The sequence below is a fragment of the Musa acuminata genome, chromosome BXJ2-11 (genome assembly GCF_036884655.1).
Source record: "Musa acuminata AAA Group cultivar baxijiao chromosome BXJ2-11, Cavendish_Baxijiao_AAA, whole genome shotgun sequence".
Lineage (NCBI taxonomy): Eukaryota > Viridiplantae > Streptophyta > Magnoliopsida > Zingiberales > Musaceae > Musa > Musa acuminata.
This window is the reverse complement of record NC_088348.1, coordinates 30,939,719-30,955,000: the sequence shown is the minus strand read 5'-3', so window position 1 is coordinate 30,955,000 and position 15,282 is coordinate 30,939,719. Positions and strand designations below refer to the sequence as shown.

Below are 15,282 nucleotides of genomic sequence, written 5' to 3'. Positions count from 1 at the left end.
AGGACAAAGGTTATAGAACTTTATACTATTGGTGTTGATGGGCTTCTCATCAAGATAGCTAAAAGTAGGGGACTTCGGGTCAATGAAAGAGTACTCAACTAAAGAACGAAGTGGGCAATACATGATGTTGTATCTTTTCTACTTGGAGGAGTAGATAATAAAAATGATAAAAAAGATAGTATAATCTTAGAGGTGACCAAAACTATCAAAGACTTACTCCGAATCGAGGTAAACTTTTACTTTTTTAAGATAAAACTTCTTGTATTTTAGAAATTCGATTGTAATGTGGAGGCAAATTGTAATAACTAACTCAATGCAATGAGTGCATATATTTTAAGTGCTTTAGAAGTATGAGGAAAGATTAAGTGAAGGCTATTAACTAGCTTAATGCATAAAATATAACTCAGTTCTCTTATTTATCTGATAGAAAAATTTTACATATATAAAATCAACTAAACCTATGACATTATAATGAATTTAATGAGATAAATGATAAAGGTGGACCAAAGGATCCATGACAGCCCTCGCATCTCATCCTTCCTCGTGCACAGGCTACAAATGATGGCTTTAGTGGAACAAAGGGTGACAATGAAGCAAAGGGCCACTAGCGACCCTCATGCCCTTTGTTTTCTCACACGAGTGCTTTGGGCTGGCTAGAGGGGAGCAAGGGCAATGTAGGACGTAGGGGCAATGATGAAAGTGACATAGAATGATTACGCAGAAAGGAAGAGGCGACGATGAGTTCCGGTGACGATAGCAAGGAGGAAGCTAATGGAAGAGGAGTGGAGGAGGGGTAATTTGGATATTTTTGAATTAAAGTATGATTTAAAATATTTGTTATATATATATATATATATATATATATATATATATATATATATATATATATATATATATATATATTCTGACCGGTAGATTTTTGGAGAGGATTCGTTGACGGAGCATTCTCTTGTGCATACAGATGGAGGAGTTCAATCTGTCCCGAAAGCGCGGGCGCGTGGTGGTCGTGGCGGTAGGCGGCAGACAGATGCCGCTCTATGGCGGGGGCTCGAGCCTGGAAAGCCAGGCCGAGGAAGGCGGCGCCCCCACGGTGGTGCCGCTGGAGCTATCCTTCACGGTCCGGTCACGGGCGCACCTCCTCGGTCACCTGATCACGTTCGAGTTCTACCGCCATGTTCGGTGCTCCCTCGCCCTCCGCGAGGAACGCCTCGGCGAGCCCCTCGACCTCGCCGACGACTGTCAGTACGGTGACGGGTGAGGGCGGCAAGGATGGGGTGATTCGAATTGAACTGGTGGTGGCTAGTGATAAGCTTCCTCGATCAAAGGTTACTATTGCGGTGAAATTTCTTTTAGAGGACAGATGAAATACTTATATTTTATCATCTTTTGGCATCAGTCTAATAGATTCAAAGCTTATTTGGTTTCACTGCTTGGTAGAACAGAGAACATTCTAAAGCTTGCAAACATACCACTTCGACATGCTTCGAACATGGTAGAACGGAGAACATGTACAGAATCCCTAACCCGATCACAGTAACTGACGCTATATGGATACTTGTAGATCTGACCGTAGATATGGTGGGGATCTAAGAGCGGGGAAGGCCCAGATCGAGCAGTAGTAACTGAGATTTATCTACAGCCGCTGTTGCTGCTTGGCCGGTGAGAGGACGACGGCTTCGACAACGAATGCCGACAGCAACCCAGCCTTAATTCTGAACACGCATAACCATTGACTACTTGCTTCATGAGAGAAGCCGATGCAACTACAGCCGCTGTTGCTGCTTGGCCGGTGAGAGGACGACGGCTTCGACAACGAATGCCGACAGCAACCCAGCCTTGACGCTGAACACGCATAACCATTGACTACTTGCTTCATGCGAGAAGCTGATGCAATAAGTGTGGATGTTATGGAGAATTAATAGCGATGACAGTAGAAGTTGTGCTTCAAACAGGACACCGGTGACCCACTCAGTAATGGCCGCTGTGTAGGTCTTGCAGAAGTTAATGTCGGCCGACGAAGCCAGAAGAGATGCTAACCATAGACATAGCGTTCTATTTATAAGACTCTGCAACCCGACCTCTCAAAGGTCAGAGTCAATTCCCAGCACCGGTCCTCTCCACAGAAAAGGCCTTTGCACAGTATTCATGCCCCACTCCGCACGCAACAGCACCGGCTTCTACGCAAACCATTGTTGATGATGCATCAAAAGCCATGCTTCGAAGAAAAATATGGAGCAAGCATTAAAATCATGCACCGTCTTTGTTCTTACCACTTTACTCGGCCGAATTCATTAGGCCGGCTGTCCTTTGGCCCTGTCTCGATCCTCTGCTATTACTCTGAACCCAAGCTCAGTGTATTTCTTCTACCAGCCCTGTTGCTTTCCCTATTCTTCCCAACCCCAAACTACCCACATCCCCATTAAATTCCATGGTGAACTATTTTGACATTGTGTCTATGAATGTAGTAGCAGATGGGTTTGTGCAGGAGGCTGGTGGTGTTGTTGCCATTGATCTTTGTAGGCCACAGGGTTGGCCTTTGTGGTCTCCTTCTCTATTATTCGTTTGTGCTGTTTAGACTTTAGAGGACGCTTGTCCTGTGTTTGTTTCCCTACTGCCCAATATATCAGTTGAAGGAGGCTGTTTCCTTTCCCTTCCTTGCTGCTCCATCTTGCTCCACACATGGGTGGTGACACTGTCTTCACGTTTTTTCTCCTCTTCCTGTTTCTCTCTTATGCTACTGCTCGTGATAGGTGTGTGCATCAGTCCATGGCGGCCTACTCCTCCTCTTCCGGCCTCTCTGGTATGTTCTGTCATTAACAGAGTCTCTGCTTCCATAAACTGAAGAATGGTTTCAATTTGATTGAATTCTTCTGTGATCCCATATATGTAGTTGGAGCTTGTGGGTATGGCTCCATGGCTTTGGGCTTCAATGGAGGTTATACTGCAGCTGGGAGCTCTACGCTTTACAGAGGGGGCGTTGGTTGTGGAGCATGCTTCCAGGTTAGAGACGAAGATCTGGATCAATACCACTCACTGGTGTGGATTTAATGATCTTCTAATAGTTACATATGATCGAACATTTCTATCACCATTCAGATAAGATGCAAGAACACAAGTGTTTGCAGCACAGAAGGGGTAAGCGTGATCCTGACGGACCTTAACAAGAGCAACCACACTGATTTCGTGCTCGGTGACCCTGCTTTCACGGCCATGGCACGAAATGGCAAGGAGCAAGAGCTCAAGAAACTTGCCATTCTGGATGTGGAATACAAGAGGTCCAACAAAACAATCTGGACCTACCTTTCTTCCCTCTTGTTGCCCAATGACACCTTTCTAAACAGATCATTCCCCGCGCTGCCATAAATTCTAGCAACTGCACACAGAGTCATGGGCAAGTTGTCATCTTCACATCTCACCATGTAGTAACCCACTGCATCACTTTTCATGATTGAGCAGGATCGCTTGCGAATATAAGAACCGGAACCTATCTGTCAGAGTGGAAGAGAGTAGCAGAAGCCCCAGTCACCTGGCCATCAAGTTCCTGTACCAGGGAGGTCAGACTGACATGGTAGCAGTTGATGTAGCTCAGGTACTGAACCACAACAGATTCGGCTTCTCTTCGTTGCAATTCATGATTGTTCACGTACAATCATATTGACACAAGTCTCGTATTTACTATTGCGATGCATTGTTCTAAACCGGCAGGTCGGGTCACCGAATTGGCGGTTCATGCGCCGGGATTATGGTCCAGTCTGGAGCATCAGCCGGGCGCCGGTTGGGCCACTGCAGTTGCGGATGGTGGTGACCGGCGGCTACGGCGGCAGGTGGGTGTGGGCTCAGAAGGCGGTCCTGCCGGTGGAGTGGACAACCGGTTCAGTCTACGACTTGGGTGTTCAGATCACTGACATTGCCCGGGAGGGCTGTCGCATCGAAGAATAGAAGTGACACAGGAATTCTTCATCCTGTACTTGTTGTCTCTGAAGCAGAAATGAGGGGACTGGAATCCTTGTTCATATACTCGTCTCTGAATAGAAGTCACACAAGAATTCTTCATCCTATACTTGTCAACCTACTTGGTAATTGGAATCCTTGTTCCTTTGTACAGGTTCATGTGCTTGATGTCAAGATACAAACAAAGTGCCAAGATTCCTCATAAGAAAACCTGGTTGGAAAATGACTTCCCACCTGCTGGTCTCTCTTGGATTATACTTTGTAGTCAACATGTTCCAACTTTGTTCCTGAGTTGTGTTCTTACTTCATCAAATTTGGTCACCATTAGACATGTGAAGACCTGGTTGTGGGTTAGCTAGATAGGCTTAGGACATGATTTTTGGACACATTAACTTGTCATGTCTCTCTCTGTATGATAAAAATTACTAGTAGGTGTTATTGTTGGTCCTTGATGTGATTAATAGCATGGATTACAAAAGGCATATTTGCTTAGGGTCATTCACCAACCTTTTGCCAGTTTAGCAGCTTCCAAATGATGGAGTCTTTTGGATTGATTCAACCAAATCAGATGTAATCTATCTTAGATAGATTTTAGAATTCGTCTCGACATCAACGTGGCATACATTGACTCTCTTCAGATCCCGTATTAATAAGAGTTTACGGAGAAATGAGTTTATAGTATTCCAAATGGTTCTAAATGAATGGCTCAAGTATGCCTTCTCCAATTTAATGTGATCAGATCATATGGATCAATCACTAAGGCTCAAGTATGCCTTTCTTTGAAAGAGATCTGTGAGCTAATAAGAGGATCACTTGTGAAATTTTATGGCCACATTAAACTCAACCATGAATCGAGTTGAATCATCCTGAGGTTCTTTTGGAGTCCCCTGTATCTGAAATAATCCATGCTTCAATCAAAACAAAACAAAGAAGAAAGATGCATCTGCCTCTTGTTTCAGATGGTGCAGGATGATCTCTTTCTTCTCCTAGACTACAGTCATTTGGTTTTATCTGGCAGAAGAAATTGGCAGGACTGATGATGGATCAAAATATTCAGCTAAAAACAACCAGCAAAATCTCTCAGATCATATTCTGAATGAAAGAAGATCAAACAATTATTATACTTATTTCTGAAGAATGAATCAAATGAGACCATCAATTCCAAGTTCACTGACTCCACTGCATGGTGCAGTTGAAGAATGCTAGTGGAAACAAGTCTCTTTCAGATGGTGCCATATGGTCCTCTTCTCACTTCACATGCTGTTACCACCATTCCTGCACTGTCTGCAGAACTCATAATGGCACATGATAACTTGGTGACCCAAAAACAATAATTTGGCATAATTAGAAACTCAGAAACAATGATTTGTGAATGCTTATGCTTCTTCTTCCAAGGGTTATCAGAAATGTCACTCCAGTTGTCTGTATGCAGCTTATAGAATAGAAACTTCAGCTAATAAACATACAGCCAAGAAAATTTGTTGTCAAAAAATGTGTGGCACACACAAATTACATGATCAAATGACCAGAATTTCCAGTTCCAGTTCCATATATAATGTCTTTTGTGGACAACATAATAATCAACTTGCTGTGGTGCTTTAAATGAAATGAGACTTCTTCTTCATCTCTCTCTCTCTCTCTCTCACACACACACACACACATACAGAAAGAATATCATCTTATATGTTGTATATGATGGAGTTCTTTTCATCTCCCTAAAGAAGTGAGAAGAGACAAGAGCATTGCTCCACCTCACAGAAGACAAAGGTGGCACATGGCAGTGACCATTTCACCAAAGCAGGTGGGATACTCCTAGCTACTATGTCGCTGGCCTTGCTACAAAAAGACACTGCACTCATACTCCATTCACTGGCCTCTCAAAGTCTCCACAGCAGCTTTAAACAGGAAGAAATCCATGACCTAAATATACTGCAAAATTCTCCAAATCATCCTCATTGGCCACCCGGGTTTTGAACTTTGTTTCATCAGTTTATTGACCTCTATACTTTAGATAGTCACTGAAAGAGATAAGCTCCACTGACACCTGCTCCATGAAACAGGAACATTTCTTGAGATATCAGTCCCATCTTTCATAAAAGAAAATCTTATCACATTTTTCTTTCTATCATCCTGACACCATCTTAGTTTTATTTAGTTCTGCTGTGTTGGTGGGAACCTTCCAAGAGGCAGTCAACAGAGGGCACAACCTGATTCTCTATGTTCATGCACACATTTGAAATAATATACACATGCATAAACAACAAATATATTAGCTGTCCCCAAGGCCAAATCTACCACTATATTGATCTATCTATTTGTATTCAATGACTTCTATTTCATGGGATGAAGTTAAATTGCAGGGATTGAGAAGCAACTTGACTGGTTTCTCTTGAAGTGCATGAGAAATATCTAAATAGCAGCTACTTCAGCACTACTGACTTCTTTATACAATTGTAAAGCTACTTGACTACTTTCTTGAACATAATCTTTATCCAGGATCAACTCGACTAGATTCTGCATTTGTACGATTTGATCCCATTCTGTTCATGATCACATCAAATATAAGTGGATACAAATATGAGGGCTTCTCCGGTATCCAATCCCTAATTCGTCAACACCCATGATTAGTCCCACATCGAAGGTGGACAAGATTAAGATTGACTTATAAGGGTATGATGAGTGTACTACTATCAATTTCAGCTTAAACATTTTGGTCAATGGTTTAGATCAAAAGAAGTTGATAGGCCAGTTAACCTATCAGGCCCTGGTCATAATATTTGGTATCAGAGCCAACCTAGTATTTGGGTATGGTGAGGGGGCTCGAGTAGGAAATGGCTACCCGTAGACGGAGTCAAAGGACTCGTCACAGCGTGGAGCCACCACTGGGCTACGTCTATGCTAGGGTCTGACCCTTGATTAGTCCCACATCGAAAGTGGACAAGATTAAGATTGCTTAAGCATTTTGGTCAATGGTTTAGATCAAACGAAGTTGATAGGCTAATTAGCCTATCTGGCCCGGGTCATAATATATATAACCAACCATATTTATGGCATTGGTTCATCATGGTCTTCCTCGATTGCTGTTTCTTTTGCTTTGTGTGATGAGTTGTGTCTCCTTTTACATCTCTCTAAAGAAGTGAAAGAGAAAAGTGCATCCTTACCGGCACTTGATCACAAGCAAACAAACAAACAAAAGAGCAGCTGATGGTTGCCATTGGTTGTGGTAGATTCCTTCTGAGCCTGGCTAATGTGGCGCTGGCCATGTTCTCAAGCTATCGATCCACAGCGAATTTATTAGAATATCCTGAAGACCTGTGCCTAAGAAGATGAAGAATCTAATGTGAACTGTACTGTCATCTTGTAGAGTGAAGCAGCATGAGAGCACCTCTCTTTTATCAGCTACAGTCCTTCAAACACTTCAGTGAGAGATTACACATGACCGAAACAAGATGAATGCCCAACAATGGAAGGAAATAGAGCCTATGATCGTTGATGACATAGCTGTTAGTTCAACTCAGGTGTCAGGCTCAGAAAGTTCAGAAAAGCTGAGCAGATTTGATGACTGTTTGTGAAAGACATCCTTTTGACATGTCATTTGATGCCCTTTTTTTTCTTGCTGTTCTTTGATTGATTTGGAGGGAAAAATAAAGCAACACTTGTGTTCGTGTGCGCAAGTGGAACACTGTACAAAATAATAAAGAAGAAAGATTAAGCTGACATGCAAACATAAACAAGAAAAGTTTACATGCTTTGCTTTTCCTTCAGCTTTTTACTGACCTCATGAATCCAGATCAACCCAAATGGTATCCATCTGTAGCTGTCTCCAAGGCCACAAGCCACCCATGAAGGTGGAAAATATACATAGTAAAGATTTGAGTGCTTGGAGAAGAAAGTGATGATGTATACATACTGATGCATGCATGGTATTGTAACAAGGCTTGTTGTATTTTGGCAACATGAGTTCTGTTGGCTGCCCGGTAGTCTTTTCTCACACAGTGAAAACCAAGATCAGCATACTACAGGAAGAGAAACTTCAGTGGCAGAGGTAAATGATTGAAGAACAGAGGAACAGGTTGTAAGTGCTCAATTGTTCTTGTCAGTATTCTCAATGAGAGGCAAAGGGTTTGTGAGCCTTCCCAGGACTCTGCAACTCTGATCTACTTTGTCCTCCTTTCTTTCCCTCACTCCAAGGCACTGGCTGTGGTCCATGGTGGTGCATGATAAAGTTGCATCCCTACCCCAATGTCCATTAATCATAAGAAGAAGTTCTAATATTATTGGTTACATGCAGCATGGGATGGCCCTACATTTGTTGGGTTCTTAGGGGATTCTGATACTTGATAATGGTGTGAAAGTTAAACTGGCAGTACTCTAAAATATGTGACTCTGACTGACTTCTCAAGAAATCAACAAAAGGTGTGGCTTATATCCATTTGCTTCTCTCTCTCTCTCTCTCTCTCTCTCTCTCTCTCTCATCAAAGTAATTAAAGATCTTCTTCTTAAAGAGAGAGTAATTCTACATGGAAGGTTTTCTGTTCAAGGAAAAAGATCATTACTCTACCTCACAAGATCATTTAGTGGTTGTCATTTCAGACACTGACTTATTTAATGCTATGTTACCACTTCTGTAGCAGCTGAAGAAAAGAGAGAGAAAAGCAAAAGCCCAGAAAGAGAAAAAAAAGAAAAGAACTACAGCTTTACAAGTCAGATTACTGCACGTCGCTGCCTTTAGGATACTGTCAAGGCTTAAAATAGAAGAAGCGAAGAGAAGTTGACCAACCTCACATCTTTGTGGTAGCACACGATTAGTGTGATCCATTTCTTGAATCAAAAGTCAACACCCCGAGCAAATCGTTTCTTCTCTTGTGCATATCCCTCTGCGCATAATCTGCTCGAGGTTTGAGGAAGACGTAAATTGAAATCTCTTGCTGCAGTGTGCAGGTGCTTTGAGACATGCAACAATGCTGTTTCCAGCGTCTCTGATGTCCCACGACCCATTGCTTTCTGTTCATCATCTTGTAGATGAACAGTGCTATGGCCCATCTGAATGACCCGAACGCCACCACCACCATTACAGGAACAACAAAAGAAATCTACTGTTCTTGACATCATTTTCCTCGGGGCTTGAAAGCTTATGATGTCGAAGTTTCCCTGCAGCCATTCCTTTCATCAGGAGTTAATAGCAAGTGATGAAGACCCTTCCGGAGGACTCCGACAGGTGTTTGTGAATTAGGAATCGCCTTCACTTCGTGCATTTACTCGCATCCTCTGTTCACTGTAAGCATTTACTCGATTCCCCTACCCTCCTCTTTACTCGTTTCTTTTCCCTTCTCTGGTTTCCTGCTCCCCTCTTCTTCAAAGCAGCCCGTCCACACTCTCTCCACTCTCTTATCTTTAGTCCAAAAAGCTAATCTTATTCAAAGATTCTGTCAATCTCTCTTTGTTTCTTTGTCCTTTTCGAATTATATATTGCGAATTGGTTGTAAATGCCATGACAGTGGTACCAGTGGCGGACGAAGGAGAAGAATAAGTAGTGGTAGTGATAGAAGAAGAAGCGGTAGCTATATGGGTTGCTCGTCGTCGAAAGTGGAGCAGCAGAAGGCCGTGGCCGTCTGCCGCGGCCGGGTCGACCTCCTCGCCGCCGCCATCCGCCACCGGTACGCCCTCGCTGCAGCCCACGCCGCCTACTCCGACTCCCTCCTCTCCGTCTCCGTCGCCCTCCATCGTGTCCTCCACGTGCAACCGTCCACCTCCTCCTCCCCTGTCCTTCCCCTCCCTACCCACCGCAAGTCCGAGCCTTCCCCTCCTCCTCAGCTCGTTTCCTCCGCTCGGCACTCCAGTGCCGGCTCCCACATCCATTTCCTTCCTTCAGACTCCGACGACGATGACGACGATTCCCCGTTCCACAGCGGCGACTCTTCCCCTATCCACCACCTCGACCACTATGGAACAGTTCCCCGCGGCCCCGGTTTTGGCAACATCTACTACGCCCGCAGCCAGCCGCCGCCGCCTTCCGTCGCCCTCGGGCAGCCGCCACAGAGCTACGAGACCGTCCAAGTTGGCTACTTTGAGCCTTACGCCGCTTCAACTTCTCACGGCTATCCTTACTCCTATTTCCCTGGCAATTATGGTTCAATGGGTGGATTCTTTGGTCCGTCTTCGCCTCCGCAGGCAATGCAGCCGCCTACATGGACAACGGCATCGGCATTGAGAGGATCTTCCTCCTCGAGGCCGCCACCTCCTCCTCCCCCGCCCCCGAGTACGTCCACTTGGGACTTCTTGAACCCTTTCGAGACTTATGAGAACTATCACCATCGCTACACTCCTAGCTGGAGCTCAAGAGAAGTGAGGGAGGAGGAAGGGATCCCGGACCTCGAAGAGGAGGATCACGACATAGCGAAGGTGAGTTATGGTCACCAAAAGTTTGCGTCTTTCTCCTCTGCAGCCACCGGAGAGCACTCCTCCTCTATGGGTGCGTCAACTAGAAGAACGGATGGAACTAGCAGCGTTCGAGGTTCATATTTCTACCGATCCCGGTCGTCGGCAGCCGGTAGGAATTCGAGTTATGAACCGGAGGTGGTCGATAAGAATGCGGTGACGCATGGGGTTCAAAGATCACAGGTTCAACCGCAGAATGTGGCAGATCCGAAGAAGATTTTGGATGCTTCTGATTTCGCTGATGAAATTAAGACCCAGTTCGAAAGGGCATCTCAGTGCACCAGAGAGCTCTCAGAATTGCTAGAGGTGGGGAAGCGCCACCATCAACCGAAACAGTCCCTGTTTGAAGGTAAAAATTTTCTCTGCCTTTTCCTTACTCTTTTGTCTTTAATATTACAGAAAATTCAGCCAAAAGAAATTGCATAACCTTCCAATGACTTGTTCCAAATATCAGTTTCGGCAAGGATGATCACCGTGATGACTCCTCCTTCAAGTTCTGTTTCTTTGGGTTTTGAAGGTGATAAGGAAATGAGTTCCAAGAGTCTTGCTTCGACACTACAGAAGATGTATGCTTGGGAGAGGAAGCTTTACCATGAAGTGAGGGTATGCTCCTGTAGTATTTTCGTTATTGTGTTTCTTGGTGTTGATACTTTGTTGTTAGTCAATTTGAAAATGGTGGTGATTTGAAATGCTTCTATATGTTGAGGTAAAGATGATCTCATGAAGCCAAAGTTATTGCCTTTGACTTGTTCAATTATATGTTAGTCTTATCTAATGCTGCTTGAAAGTAAATTAGACATGTTACAGTCATTCAATCGTTTGATTTTTCCTATTTTAGGCATTGATTGATGGCATCCAACACTTTGGATCTCACAGTATACCATTTTCTTTAAACTTCTCTTGCCATTTTCTTTATTTTCATCAGTCATGTTATCTTGGTCATCTCATCTCTGTTCGGCAAATCTTACTGTTTCTGGCCTTTCGACTGACAGAATCGTGATTTAGAATTGCTACTCTATCGTCGACTAATGATTATATGATGTTTCAGGCTGAGGAGAAAATGAGATTACTTCTTAGAAGGAGCCATAAGGAGCTGAGACGCATGATTGAAAGGGGTGCTGAGGCTCACAAGATCAATTCCACTAGAAGTTTGATTGATAAGTTATCTACAAAAATAAGAATTGCGATTCAGGTTGTTGACTCGATTTCAAAAAAGATAAATAGACTGAGAGATGAAGAACTGTGGCCGCGGATGACTGAACTTGTTCTAGGGTATGGTTTGTGTTACTCTCTTTGTGCATGCTCGTCAGCAGATTTGTCTTGTTGACCATAGCTATTCAAATTCATGTGTTTATATATTTTCCCATAAGCATCTTGATCGGTCAAGTCTATTTATATTTATCATCTAATTCATCAATGTCAACAGTCCTCGCAGTTTGCTTGTAGCAGAATGTATTATCAAGGAGGTTTTGGTTATTTTACCACTCCGTAGGCATTTTGATTGTTATCTTTCCCTCCGATGCATGTTTCTGAATAATTGCCTTAATTTCCAATAGTGTGATTTTTTTTTTCTTTTGAGAGATGAGTATAACTACGAGTGACATGATGAGTCCTGTTTCCTTATTCAATAAAATATTCCATAGTCTATTCATGTTGTTTTCTCTACATGAACTTTTAACATTATGGAGTTCTATTTATATTTCGTTTTTCTAAAATTACTTATTTGATCTTTCCAAATGCCAAATCTTCAATCTGTTTCATTTCTTGAGAATGAATTCCCCTATGTGAACTTCTGCAGGAAGTTGTGTAATTTATGTAATTTTAGATTGCAGTTAAGGAAAAAGAATCTGCAGAGCCCAAATCACAGTTTCTGTGCATAAATCATTATGCACTTCAATTTATTGTTGACCAATGATGCCAATCTTTCATATATGTTGAATATGACCAACATAGGAAGGACAACATCTTTTGCAGGTTGGTGAGGATGTGGAATACTATGCTCGAGTGCCATCAGATGCAGCATCGAGCACTATCGGAAGTTAAAAAACTCGATTCAGTCATCTCTGTTGGAAAAATTAGTAGTAGTCATGCTGATGAAATAATGCAGTTGGAATTGGAGATTCTCAAGTGGACTAGCAATTTTGCTGCTTGGATTAATGCTCAGAGAAACTATGTCAAAGCTTTGAATGGATGGCTTGTCCTTTGTCTTCGTTATGAACCTCAAGAAACAGCTGATGGGGTCCCGCCCTATTCTCCAAGGAGGATTGGTGCTCCGCCTGTTTTTATTATCTGCAATTGCTGGTCACAAGCCATGGACATGACTTCTGAGAGAAATGTGCTCGAGTCCATGCAGGCTTTTGCTACTGCTGTGCGCCGTCTGTGGGAGCAGCAGAACATCGATCATCACGAACGGATGATAGCAATTAGAGACATGGACAGATGGCTTAAAACCCTGGAGAAGAATATAAAAGATATTCACAAGGAAGTGGATTCTCTGAACAAGAAATTGGCTCTAGTACCTGGCCAGATTGGTGTCCGCATTTATCAACCAGTTTTTGAAGGCCATACTGCGGAAATAACCGGCACACAGTTAGGCTTGGAAAAGATCTTTGAGGCCATGCAAGACTTCACGGCTAGCTCGGTGAAAGCTTATGACAAATTACTTGAGCATTGCGAGGAACAGAGGATGTCTGGATAGAATGCAAAAAATTCTTTCATGCCAGTTCCAGCAACCTGGCACAGATGGCATAACGTCATGTTTCCGAGCTGCTCAGCGAAGTTGAGCTTGACAATATCTTCTTTGAAGTTGCATTCTTTCTTGATCATAACCGAGTATTTTGGTGATCGAGGATGCTTCTATGGTTGACTATTAGTTGAGCCAAGCTCCGACAAGACTAGAGACAATCTCTAGTTATGTATTGCCACTGCACAATGGAATAGCAGGGAAGCATGCAAGTTTCTCCCCATGAGGATCTGTAAGGATTTCAATATAGGTTTGTCAATACAAGCTCTTCTCGGTTTAGTCTAATATATATGTGCTTAAAATTACTATTAGTAATTGCTGCACTGCAGCCATTATCTTTGGATTACAGAAGCAGCAAGGAAAGTCATTTTTGAACAATGTATTTGGTTTCTATGTAGATAGGGTTTGCCTACTAGACAGTAGCCAAGCTTCCTGTAAATTGTCACTTTGAGTTTTGCAAAGATATAAATGTGGATTTTGCATCTTCTGAGCACATCCTTTTCTTGTTCTCCTATGAACAGCTAGTGAATCCTCTTGTATCTTCTTATGCTTGTGGGAAGGTTTTGCAGATTCATCACATTGTGAGGCTAAGATTCCTAATGACATTCCACAGCCTTATGAGATCAACACAATTAGAGGCTGGAAGTAATCAGCAATTTCATTCATAAAGGCTATGTCAGCGTAATAAATCACATGGCTGCCAAATCCAGTGGAAGATCTATGGAAAATTTCAAGGTTGATGTGGCAAGAGTTTTTAATATGACATCATCCATTGCCAGATCTCCTGATTGCAATCTCTCAAACCCTACAGAAATGAGCCATGTATCGATGTTACACAGTGATTCCTTTTAGATTGGCAGAAGCAAAACCTGTAAGTTCTCAGCTACATCATCTATCTTTCCTGATCAAAATTTGGCCGCAATTAATGGAAGTGAGAACTGCTCTTGAAGCAGCATTCCTTGAGACACTGAAACCTCCAATCAATCTGAACCTGAAAACTGCTCTTGCAGCAGCATTCCTTGAGACACTTACACCTCGAATCAATCTGAACCTGTGATCGAGCCAAATGCCAACCACTATTTCCGCCGGCATCGAAGGCATTCATCCTCTGTCCAAAGCAAACATGTGACATCAGCTTTCGTGTGCTCATATGGCGGATACCGAGAAGCCCGTAGCTTTGGAAGAGGCCACACACACGTGAATCCAATGCAGCCTTTTGTCATCACGACCTTTCCATTGATGAGTTCACTGCGCCGATTAAGATAACAAGTTCGCTTTTACTTCTTCTGTAAGGCCTTCGCTGCAGCTCTACAGTGACCATTGGATGGTCCAAAACTGCTGTTCCATTAGATTATTAATATGAGTTCCATGGGAAGTGTTGTGTTGTTTACTTATTCGACTTCAGACTTTTCTTATGAAACCAAAATTTTATATATATATATATATATATATATATATATATATATATATATATATATATATATTAGGATTTATTATAAAGACATAAATATTAAGGATACTTTAAATATTTTAAGTATTTTAGACGGATATTTTGGAGGATCTTAATATTTAGAATGATATATTGAAACTTTGTAAGGATATATATATATATATATATATATATATATATATATAACGTTATATTATATGTATTGCTCCAAAATTAATGTTTCTTTTTTTTTTTACCAAGATGTAAGGTAAACTGTTTGTCTTAAACTTATTATTTTATAATAAAATGTAATAATAATAACATATGTTGTAATTTTTGTTTTGTTTTTTTGCAAGTAAGCAAATTATTCTATGCATGTATAAATCATACTTAAGAATTCATTGGTCGACGAATTCAAAAAAAAAAATCTTTAAGTTTGATAATTTTCTTTAGAGTATTTTTTAAAAAATAATAATTTTATTGTTATCATCATGATCGTATTTATCAAACGATGTTGCTTGTCACCTTTGCCCGTAACCCTACACGTGATGGAGATGAGAAAGACGACGTTGAGGGCACACGAGTTATACCCCCCTCTTCTTCGTCATGTAGGCGATAATAAGAAAAGCTTAAAGGCAACAACAAGAGTGTACAGTCCCGCACCTCCTCAACGAGTGGGGTTACGAGTGATGAGGGTGATGGTATGAAGCAGAGGTGACAA

The 15,282-nt window shown here is 42.2% G+C and overlaps 3 protein-coding genes across 4 annotated transcripts in view; all 3 read left to right on the top strand.

Annotated features, from left to right (window-relative positions):
* The window catches only part of LOC103972629 (uncharacterized), a 6,956-nt gene extending 4,940 nt beyond the window's left edge, over window positions 1–2,016 (top strand). Inside the window, exon 3 of the mRNA XM_065133395.1 lies at window positions 962–2,016. Within this exon, the coding sequence (XP_064989467.1) occupies window positions 962–1,258 (297 nt within the window). The 3' untranslated portion in view covers window positions 1,259–2,016. The remainder of the gene's footprint in view (window positions 1–961) is intronic.
* A 423-nt stretch (window positions 2,017–2,439) lies between these two features.
* LOC135627332 (expansin-like A1) lies at window positions 2,440–4,110 on the top strand. Its single transcript, XM_065133396.1, has 5 exons — window positions 2,440–2,800; window positions 2,891–3,000; window positions 3,097–3,275; window positions 3,457–3,589; window positions 3,706–4,110. Exons 1-5 carry the CDS (start codon window positions 2,680–2,682, stop codon window positions 3,937–3,939), a joined length of 777 nt encoding a protein of 258 aa, XP_064989468.1. The 5' UTR covers window positions 2,440–2,679; the 3' UTR covers window positions 3,940–4,110.
* A 5,003-nt stretch (window positions 4,111–9,113) lies between these two features.
* LOC103972130 (protein ALTERED PHOSPHATE STARVATION RESPONSE 1-like) lies at window positions 9,114–13,625 on the top strand. 2 transcript variants are annotated; one of them, XM_009386341.3, is made up of 5 exons: window positions 9,114–9,228; window positions 9,450–10,738; window positions 10,844–10,992; window positions 11,438–11,661; window positions 12,364–13,625. In XM_009386341.3, exons 2-5 carry the CDS (start codon window positions 9,517–9,519, stop codon window positions 13,085–13,087), a joined length of 2,319 nt encoding a protein of 772 aa, XP_009384616.2. In that variant the 5' UTR covers window positions 9,114–9,228; window positions 9,450–9,516; the 3' UTR covers window positions 13,088–13,625. The 2 variants fall into 2 exon arrangements, with proteins under 2 accessions (XP_009384616.2, XP_064989579.1); XM_065133507.1 differs by lacking the exon at window positions 9,114–9,228 and having other exon boundaries at window positions 9,300–10,738.
* The last annotated feature ends 1,657 nt before the right edge of the window (window positions 13,626–15,282 follow it).